Source organism: Daktulosphaira vitifoliae, unplaced genomic scaffold, assembly GCF_025091365.1.
Source record: "Daktulosphaira vitifoliae isolate Bord-2020 unplaced genomic scaffold, ASM2509136v1 Scaffold_2, whole genome shotgun sequence".
NCBI lineage: Eukaryota > Metazoa > Arthropoda > Insecta > Hemiptera > Phylloxeridae > Daktulosphaira > Daktulosphaira vitifoliae.
In genome coordinates, this window is record NW_026099573.1 from 19,429,885 (window position 1) to 19,441,355 (window position 11,471).

The following is an 11,471-nucleotide window of genomic DNA, read 5'->3' on the forward strand; positions in this document are numbered from 1 at the left end:
TAATTGAAACAACATATTAAATGATTAATTACTTTTAAATAGTTAAAGATTCGCTCATGCATACAATTTTTACTAAATTAATTTATATTAAATACAGGCATTAATATTAATAAACAATAGATAAAAACAATTATTTGTAAACAAAATCATATTTATTTATTCAAATTATAAACTTAGTGCATCTAATAAATATAATTAACTTGAAGAGAACAATAATTTTATTTTATTACTTTACCAATGGGTAAATAAAATAATATTTTGTACAACTATCTTAACAACAATTATTTAATAATTATAAATAAGGTTTAGTGTTTTAACAATAAAAAAAAAGTTCAACACGAGGAATATATATTTTAAAGGTGTTTCATTAAACATTTTTATTGTCAAATAAATAAATATATGTTTTTTTTAATAATAAAATATTTAATGACACAATATATTTATTATACTTTAAACAATAAAACAAAAATAAGAACCTAAAAATAATACCGATAAACATATTGATCTTGTAATACATTTTAAATATCAATAATAAATTACAATTATAGCTTATAGATATTCTATTGATGGTATATTATTAATTAATAATATATAATCATATAAATTTGTAACAAAAATGATTTATCAAAACAATAATACAGATCAATAGCATTAATTTACAGGTAATTAAAACAGTAAATGAATTTTTTAATTTAAATTTTTGATAAAGAAATCAACTATTATATAAATATATAACTTTCAAAAATACTTAAAGAATTACACAAACATTTACTGTCCTTCAAGCTGTTTTAGTAAATTTATCATTTCTAAATCTTCTGTACATTCATAATATTTCAAGCCTTCTGGTGTAAGTAAAGTAGTTGTTGCACCCTATAAAAAAATATGTAACAAAAATTAAAAAAAAAAAGAAATAATATTTTGAAAAATATTACAATATAAACAAATATTAAAACACTACATAAAAGTTAGATAGTAATGAAATGTTAAATTATTTACATTAAATTAAACGAATTAAATATATATATTTTCAGCATTTTAATACAGAAATTTATTCATGAATTTGTAGCAATAAAAAGCACCTGTTTAATATTATTACTTTAATTATACATATTGTGATTATTGAAAGGGATTGTTGAAAATTATAATAAAATTTATATGAGCTAATGATTGGAAAAATTTACAGTAACAGTGATTTATAAAAGTTATTACTTGAGAAGCAATAACAAGCTGCTATTTAAAACAAATAATAACAGTTAATGTAAATAATAAAGAGTTATATTAGTTTATTTGATCATTCACTTAGCCAATTGTTATAAGTATTTCTAAATTTTTAAATTGCTTAAAATATACTGAATGTTTTCTTCAATCACTATGTTTTAATACATTAATTTACAATTTTATTTAACACAATTTTTTCATTCAAATGAAAAAAGTATCTCTGAAATGTAATTACCAATCTTGTATTAAAGTAAAATGTGAACAAACATTATGGTAACAATTTTTATTTATAATAAAATTTACTTAAATTTTTTTCTAATGGTCATAGAAAATAAAAAATTACCAAAATACAGTAGTTTTATTTGTACTTAACTAGAATAAAATAAAATAATAGTTTTTGAGTAAACAAATCAGTCATTTTTATTATCATAATTATTGTTCTGTTAGACAAAAAATAACCTATACACAATTTATGTTTTTATTAAAATATATTGAAAATTTTTGCACCATTTGCATATGTATGAAAGTTTTAATTACTTTTAGATTTGTATCCATTTAATAAGTTATAAAAATTTCAGCATTCAAGCTTTAAAATTGCATTTTTTCATTCTAATATACAGTGTTATTTATTAACTTTCCTACGCGCCACATATAACCATTTGCCATATAATTAAATAAAAACTGGAATTTTTCTCTTTTAATCATCTGTATAAATATTAATTTATATGTTTATGTACTAGTAAACTTTAATACCCTTAATGGGTCCCTGTAATAATAAAAAAAACCTTTTTTTTTTTTTTATTAGAACCTATATTTTTCTTTGATATTCGTGATCAATTTTTATTTTTAAACAAGTTTTTTCTTTAGATAAAATATTTGATCAAGTGATTTTTAAAGTAATAGAATTTTAAGATTTAGGAAAAGGTGGGAGGAGGGATAGTGTTATAAAGTGTTATATTATATTAAGTGTTAGATAGTGTTATATTACTGTTTAAAACGACACTTTATTTTTACTAAAACACCTAGATGAAAATTTTTCCATGTTGCGCAATCTGCTCATTTAAAATTAAAAATTTAATTAACTTTAAAACTGCTCATTCAATAATTTATCTCAAAAAAAAAATTTTTCTGATTTTTTCAAAACTTTAGAGTAAAATGGAGGGTAGTAAAGTTAATACATTACACCAAGTAATTAGTTAAGTACAATACAATATACACTGTAAAATCAGTGATTTAAAAAGCAATTGGAATAATTTGGACAAAATTGTAAATTTTGACAAAATAAATCAGTATTTATCCAAAGAGTCTAAAGCAGTTATGAATTCATATAATGTTTAATTTCTATAATTAAGAACTGAAAATTCAATATAAGCTATATAATATAGATTTCAAAAGTAAGAGTATAAAAATTAGAATATTTTAATTAAGATTTTGACTGTAAATTATTTAGAATAAATAAACTGCATACAATTTTTAATATTGTAAAAGTAAATTAATAGATAATCGTAGAGTTATTTATTTCTGGAGAACATATAGAACAGGTTTTACTTATCAGATGATAATGTTAGTCATTTATAGACTAAATATTTATTTCAACAGTATTTTAACATATAAAACAGTTATATCACTGTTATTAAGAATGTTATACATAGATAATATTTTTTTGAGAAAATAACAGTTTGTAACACAGTTATCAAAATTGATGTAACTAATATAACCATACTGATATGCATACATTTTAATCCAGTCTAACAATACCGTTAAGTAATATTTAAAAAATGTCTAAAATAAAATAGAATTAGTCAAGGAAAAATCATTAGATTAAGTTCTTTTAAGAATATCATACAAATGTTCCTATCGAAAAAAATGTCAAAATTGAAAATATTTTAGTATAAAAGTTTATTATAATTCTTAGAACTTACATTATCAATCAAATATTTAGCTACTTTTAAATGATTTTCCCATAAAGCACACAGTAATGGAGTGATTCCAAAATTATCTTTTTTCTGAAACAAACAATACATTCTATATTAATCAATAAATTTTGATCTAAAATTTATTTTTCAGTAAATTACCAGCAATATCAGTTTAAAAATAATATTAATAATAACTCAAGTTAAAATAACAGTTACATACATCTATGTTAGCACCATTTTGTATTAAATATTCAACAATGTCTAAATGTCCATAATCACAAGCTTTATGCAACAAAGTTCTCCCATTAGTCGAATTATTTACATTCCAATCCTAGAAAATAAAATACTTTTAAAATGAAGCAAAACTTATATTAAAATTATTTTACCAAATAGTAATAACTAATAAAATATTTTAATTAATTAAAGAATTTAAATTTCCATAAATAAACTTTTATGAACATTAAAATAATTACACTATTTTCTTTAGCAAATTTTTGAATTTGTTCTTTTACTGTTTCCAAATCACCTATTTGCAGGGCCCATGATAAATCTTCACTGACAGCTACCGAATCACCATTTGTACTTACTTCCATTGCTCTTTAAATATTCAGTTCAATTACTATCTCAGTTAGTAATAAACCCAAAAACACAAGTATTTTTATTATACAACTCTTAAATATTGTAAAATTAAACAAGAGATAATTGACTCTACTTTACAAAGTTTATCAATAATAAATCAATAAGTTTTTATTGAAATTCGTTCTAAATTATCTTGGTTGTTACTTATTGTTCTACTTTTTTGGTAAATTAGAAAATTTCCTCATAAAGATTGTATTATATGATAAAAAATGGTACTGAGGTAATAGTCAAGGTTTAAAGATTATAATCTATAAACTATATGAAAAGAGATTCACTGAATGATGCGATAACAAAAAAACGTTCTGATTGGTAACATGATCGTCAGTGCAATCACTATTTAAGCGTCAACATTATTTTATTTAAATTTATTAATACATTTTATAGTTAGTTTTGACCAGTCAAAATACTAGACGGCCAATTGACCAGATTTTGACTTATCAAATAATTAATAATATTATTTATCAAACTATAAGTCTTCTTTTATTACAATCTATGTTGGACAAGTTATACATTTTTTTAACTTGTTACGTTAAAATATATTTAAAAAGGTCTATTTGCGTTATAATTTATAAGTTACGAAGTTTAAATAATACACTCGGTTAAGTTACTCTAGTAACTTAATTAACTATAGTTATTTCAAATAGTAAAAATAATTTTTTAAACTAAGTAGGGTAGCCAACAGAAAATTTTTGCTACTCTCATTAAAGGTAATTGTTTTATAAAAATGGAATAATAAATCCCACTTATCTACCATAAAAAAACTACTACAAGGAATTTATTGTAATATTATATAATATTATTAAAAAACTTAAATACAAAATAACTCTGTTATTGATGTTTATGACATCAATAGTCTAATACCTTCATGGGGTATAATTCATATATTATTATCATATATATTGGATTTTTCCGAAAAATTTTATTTTATTTAAGTATTATACTAAATAGTCTTTTAAAGGGGTCGGCCTAGCATAGTGGGTAGAAAAGTATAGACACGGCACATGGGATCCCTGACCGATCCCCAGGGTGCGAACGATGAATTTCTTGTAATTTTCTCATTGGTGGTGTCTGGTCTCTGGTGCAAGCTTGCCATAATAATCGTCCCGTCCAACATTGGCCTAGCCAGAAATTACTTTTAACTTGTTAAAATTCACATAACATATGAATGAGGGTCACCACCACAGAATATTAAGTTCGGGAAATATAAGTATGTAAAAATGATCACTTATTTCATTTTTATTAACTAAAATAACTTTTAAAACAAAAGTTTCATAAAATAACAACAAATGCTGTGTTGTATAAAAAAAATAAAATATGGGTTTTTAATTTTGATTAAATCATGACTAGTCAAAATCTCTTGAATTATATTAATTCGGTTTCATCATCTAAGTGTTTTCATCAAAGTATTGTTACTATTATTTGTAAAACTAACTTCATGTATATAGGTGTTTAAGAAACAAGTTTCTATTTATAGCTGAAGAATTATTTTGAAAGAACTGTATATACACTAATAGACATTGATAAGGTAAACACTAATCGGTAAAGTAAAATTTAGGACCGTACTGACCTGGAAAATATGTTTATTGTACAATAATAAAAATAACTAAATAGTATAATATACTAATATTACTCTCTATTTGCATAAATTGTATTATTCTTACAAAAAGTTCAACAACATTATCAACAGATCTGTATTTACACATAGATAAATAGGACAGTTACCTAAGGTACACACGTTTAGAAGGTTATCAACTAGTATTATATTGTAATGTAATAAGGGTAGTTATTTTAATTTTTGATAAAATATCAAAAAAAAAAAAAATATTTCTTAACAAAGATACATTTTCAAATGAAAACATTTTTTTTAATTTTTTAACAAAAATTATTTCTTTAATTCATTTTTTATTAAGTAATAAAAGTTAAATAAAATATTTTTTTGAAAATCATCCATTCATTTATATTTTTTATATCCCTTTAAAAATATTTATTAATTTTTTAAATTGAAATTAAATAAATCATTTTTGAAAACCAAATTTCTAATGTTAACAATTAAAATGTCTATGCAGTAGATTAATAAAACAGGATTTAAAATAATACGTCTCATGAATTATTAATGCGTGTCTAAGAATCGTATTTATAGTAATTTTTAATGAATTAGTTTTATTTAATCTATTTTTAGATATATTGTCTGAATAACTTAAGTACAGCTTATTTATAAGAATTAACTATAGATATGGTCTTAAATAGTCAAAGTTAATCGTGTTTTTTTCATTACAAAATGTTAACATCAAAATTGAAATAAATTTAAGTTCAATGAAGGTTATTCTTCGTTTTTTATAGATCTAATTGATTCATTTAAAATGGTTGTAAATTCTTCCTTCAAAATATTCATCTTTTTTTCAAATACCTACACAATAAATAAATGATGTAGGTAAAATATTAATAACGATATTAAATAATACTAATATTTTAAATCGTGACAGATCCAGAGCGAAGTGCTTAGGGTGACTCTCTTAAATTATCACCACTTATTAAAAAAAAGCCATTTTGAATAATAAAATTAGTTAAAAAATTGATTTTGTCGCCAAAAAAATTCTGGATCTACCCCTGTTTTACACTCACTTGTAATGTTTGTGGGTCCCATGAATAACGTTTTCGTTTTTCGTTCATCACTTCGAATAACTCTTTGTTAACTAAACCTTTATTTAATTTTTTTTTACGAGTTTATACTATTGAATATTAAGTAAAAATTAATATGCTCACCCATTAAACGACATTTTCCTAGATTAAGTTTCTGTATAAGATTCAAAATATCGATACACGAATTTTCTTTGTAAATCAACTGTTCAAGTGTCATTTCTATGGTAAAAAGATAAAATTAGTTTTAATTTTAAGGGTAATATCTAACGTGAATCTAGTCTATCAAAATTAGTCCCATAAAAAAAAAAAGATATTAACGCTTAAGAATGACGCAAAGAGAAATAAATATAGAGATTTCAGAGCTGATTGTAAGATAAGATATTTCATTTTTCGTTTTCTATGGGCATTAATTTTTTCTTGGACATAACTGCTCTATACATATTTTCAAAGTTTGAAAAATATCATAGTAATATAATATAGACAAAAATTCAAAATTTGAAATAATGTTTACTTGTTGAACTACTCATCTACGTGCACACTTCAGGGACGAATACCAAAGAAACAGAGAGAAGTATCAAGAAGAGCTAATAATATGCTAAAGATATATAAATATGTTTTTGTATACTCTACATTTTCATACATGAATGAAAAATAAAATTACATTATAATATGCATACTTGAATTATTAGTTTTCCAAACGAACTGAAGTTTTAAATCGACTGCAAATGGGCTGTTTTTATTTATGTTGTTTTTTTCTATGAAAGCATCTATAGTTTTAGGATGAAACGTGTACATTTTTGTTAGTAATGACCCAACTGTTTTATGCAAAATAGCAACTTCAGTATCCGATACCAATTTTGAGCACACTTTACACTGCCAAACGGCTGCTTTGTCCAATGGATTAACAGAAAGAATGCGACCGTGACAATTAATCTTTGTACAATTTAACGCTGCTAATTCAGTACCGAATTCCTAAAAAAAAAATAAAATAATACAAGTCATTAAACAAACAAAATTAAAATAAACTGAGGTAAGAATTGAATATTGAAATAAATAATTAAATTTTATAGTCATAAACAAATGATCTTGGACAATTTTTACATTTTTTTAGTCGTTGCAAAATCATTATTCTAAAATAAAATACATAAAAATTATTCATACCTTTATGAATTTCATTCTTTAAAAATACTATTTCAAACAAATATAAGAATTTTATAAAACTTGGATTTTTTTTTTTGCATATATAATATTTTTATTAATAAATATTGGGTAACAATATAGTTTAGGGATGGTGTAGCCGATTCGGTAACGCGGCAGTGCTTGACACACACTGCCTCAGTTTCGAAACTCAGTCACAGGCGGCTTCATTTGCTAAGCGAGAGATCAGTTGAAGTCGCCATCCCTCTCTCCGGCGACAGACTAATCACCCGTCCCGGAGTATCAGCTAAGAAAATGTCCCCTTTGGGGGAGGTCGCTATGGGTCTTTAATGGGCCTAGAAAAGCCCAATAAAATAGTTTAATTTTCGCACACAATTTTTGACATGAAATTTAATAAAAAAAATTTGAGGTAAAGTCGAATTTTGTTCTAAAATAATACAATTTATACTAATTTTGAAATAAATGAGGTTTATACATTATTTTATTAAATTTGAATGATAAGTCTAAAAAATTTTACTTCAATTTTTTAGTGGCAAACTCTTTTTTCACTCATTATAATTAACAATTATGATATCGAATTGCAAAATTATTTATTGTATTGTTTGTTAAAGCTTACTCAATGCTAATTATGACCTCTTCAATGGGGTAAGAGTAAGTTTTTATTTCCGCTAATATCTCGTTAAATAAAGTTCTAACTTCATATATTACCTTTTATTTTTTTATAGTTTGTCTAGCTAAAAAATATTATTCAAAACTACCATGTACTACAAGTTATATGTGACAGAAAAAAGTGCGCTCTTTTATATCTTATATACTCTAATTAAAGATACAAAAAGTAAAAAAAAAAAATTACCTTTGGATCTCGGCATCTAAAACACGTGCAGAGGAATTGTTTAGAAACTAGTAAATGATGCTGTCTTAAGGGAGTCGACCAAATTAAATGTGTATAAGATGTAGTAATCTCTTGATTCTTTTTTATAGGCACTGATGCTTTGACCACCATTCTAAGTTTATTATCAAAATTATGCATAGTGTTAGGTACGCATGAATGGTTCATAAAAGACGCAACTGGATAAAGACCTCTCAAACTGGTTACTTGATTAATAACAACTTCAAAAGCGTTAGCATCCATTATTTTACAAACTGTTTGCATGATAACTTCGTCTTTTTGGTTAAGTTTTGATTTGACATTTTTTTTGAGTTCTTCAACCTTAAAATAAATAATAAAGTTATTCAGATTCAATTTTTTTAGCAAAAACTAGGCACATCCAGAGTATTCAATATAAGTATATCTGAATTACGGAGCGTTTAAACTTTAATACTAAGCTTTACCTGTATAAATGAATATTTCAACTTTTATATATCATACCAATAAAAATTACCTCATCAAATTAATTCAAAAATAGATAAGATAGATAGATAATAATATATTATGAGAAAAAAAAGAGGAATTTTAAAATTATATTTTGTTAATCTATGTTATAAACATAAGGCCACCATTTTTCTAAACTTAAGCTCGAAAAAAATTTAAATGGTAAACTGTTTTATCAATACCTTCTTGTTCTAAAACACTAATTTAAAATTTAAAATGAACACTGAATTTTGGAAACGCTACGAACGAATTGACATGAAAAAATATGTAATCAACAGAATTATTTATAAATATAAATAAATAAACTAAACCTTGCTCATTTTTGTAGCTTATTGTGTACTTTTTGAAAAATATTTTCATTCTATAGTTTGTAGTTATTGTAAACAAGTATAAATTCCAAAAAATGGATTTTATTCTTTTATTACAAAGTTAATTTGACTTAATCTAACCTTACCTCAAAAACAGGTTTTACAGTTGTATTTTTTTGTAGTGTATTATAAAAATAATTATAAGAGCCTTCTTTAAACATCGTCAGCCCTCGTACAGCAGCCACGGCATTATATAACCCTATTGACCACTCCGAAGAACTCGAATTTGGACGAAGGCAACGAATATATGCGCACTCCACAGTGTGTAACTTAGATTTAGCACATTTAGTGTTACACACTGGCCAACGACATCCTCCGGAACAAGCTTGAAGTGGACCATTCTGAAAACATACTGCGCATATTAGATTTTTATTTGCTTCATTATTCAGTAATACTCTTGGAGATTTGATCAAAGGTACATCCATGAATATCACTTCACCCGGGTTGTAATTTTTTGTGGCTATTAGACCCCGGCCAGCTACTGTATTTTCTGACACTGTCCATCCATCCATGTCTGAAGAATCATTTTCTGACAGTAAATATTGAGCAATAGAGTTATTAAGTTTGGTTAAAGAGTCTGCATCCATAATTTTTTTAAACTAACCTCAAAATTTGTCAATTAAAAAGTACTATTTTAACTCGACGGCACCGAACTGTACTAGTATTAGTACTATAGATAAATGTTTGAGATTGACTGCAGTTTCGATTGACATTTTGGCACATTTTCAACGAAGATCCATTTGATAGTTTTTAAGATTACCTATACCATTCCTTCGATGTAAAATTCATCAGCAACGCTATTTTAAAACGTTTTATGCTTCAAAAACAAATATCTTATCCGATTACAGAAAACATCAATAATTGATGAATACTAGTTTTTAATTAAAACTGAGCTAAAATAAAATAAAAATAACTTAGGTTATTATTATTTGGATAAGCTAAATATAATTAGCTTATTCAAATATGATGTTATGTAAAATATTACTATAAATTATCTCTCATAAAAATAACTTTATTGAAATACAAAAACCAAAGGAATTTTAGCTTCGATGCGAAGCTGAGAAGGTATTGGTTTTACTAAGATGTGTTTTTTTTTTTTTTTTTTTTCTGTTACCACTTTTTCTCAGCTCTCACCGAACCGATTTCTTTCAATGATACGTCAAAAGATCACAAATTGTATCTAGTCGAAGACATTACCCTCAAAAATTGAAAAAAATTCCCTCGTTCCCCGTAAATGGGGGAAACCTCCAAAAAAATTACAAATTTAAAAATCGCTAATTTTCGAAATTTTTTCAATTTTTTTTACTTAAAAGTGCCATAACTTTTTCAAAAATGAACATATCAATATAATTCTTTTTTATATAGATGCATAATATCATTACCTTTCATTTGGTATATTTTTTTCATAAATTTAACCCTTAACCTGCCCACAAGGGGGGATTTAAAATGACAACTTTTTCACAAAAAATTAATTTTTTTAACTTAAATTTTGAAAATGTTCCGGAAGGTCTGACACTTTTATATATATCTTAAATTAAAGCTAATGTAATATACTTTATCATGAAAAAAAAAAATTTCGGACTTTATCTTATCTTCATGGTGAAAATGGCTACCGAATGCTATTTTTGTGTGAAAATTTTCGATTTTGTATTTTACATTTTTAACTTTATTATGCTATAACTTTTTGAAAAATGGATTAGTACAATTTTTTTATGAGGAGTAGTATTCATATAAATCTTTCATTTGACATACTGTTTTTTCCCTATATACGAGGGGGGTTCAAATCTAAAAAATGCATGTAAAAAGTAGAACTTTTTCAACTTAAAATTTTGAAAGTGTTCCGGAAGGTCTGACACTTTTATATATATCTTAAATTAAAGCTAATGTAATATACTTTATTATGGTAAAAAAAAATTTCGGACTTTATTTTATCTTCATGGTGAAAACAGACATCAAAGTTTATAAAAAAAATACGATTTTTGTAAAAAAATTCTTTTTTATATTTTTAACTTTATAATGCTATAACTTTTTGAAAGATGTATGGATCAATATAATTTTTTTTTTATAGATGAATGATGTCTTTACCTATCATTTGGTATATATTTATTTTAAATCTGACCCTTTACCTACCCACAGGGGGGGATTTAAAATGACAACTTT

At 24.3% G+C, this 11,471-nt stretch overlaps 2 protein-coding genes across 3 annotated transcripts; both read right to left on the bottom strand.

Annotated features, from left to right (window-relative positions):
* Positions 1–736: 736 nt before the first annotated feature.
* Positions 737–3,991, bottom strand: LOC126899438 (myotrophin-like). The gene is made up of 4 exons (XM_050674393.1): positions 3,608–3,991; positions 3,355–3,465; positions 3,141–3,224; positions 737–870 (listed from the first exon to the last, which is right to left on the bottom strand). Exons 1-4 carry the CDS (start codon positions 3,725–3,727, stop codon positions 769–771), a joined length of 417 nt encoding a protein of 138 aa, XP_050530350.1. The 5' UTR covers positions 3,728–3,991; the 3' UTR covers positions 737–768.
* A 1,853-nt stretch (positions 3,992–5,844) lies between these two features.
* LOC126899411 (SET domain-containing protein SmydA-8-like) lies at positions 5,845–9,992 on the bottom strand. 2 transcript variants are annotated; one of them, XM_050674351.1, is made up of 6 exons: positions 9,398–9,992; positions 8,425–8,781; positions 7,091–7,385; positions 6,537–6,632; positions 6,396–6,466; positions 5,845–6,180 (listed from the first exon to the last, which is right to left on the bottom strand). In XM_050674351.1, the coding sequence occupies exons 1-6, from the start codon at positions 9,896–9,898 to the stop codon at positions 6,094–6,096; spliced, it is 1,407 nt and encodes a 468-aa protein (XP_050530308.1). In that variant the 5' UTR covers positions 9,899–9,992; the 3' UTR covers positions 5,845–6,093. The 2 variants fall into 2 exon arrangements, with proteins under 2 accessions (XP_050530308.1, XP_050530307.1); XM_050674350.1 differs by having other exon boundaries at positions 5,848–6,180; positions 6,396–6,472; positions 9,398–9,991.
* Between the last annotated feature and the right edge of the window lie 1,479 nt (positions 9,993–11,471).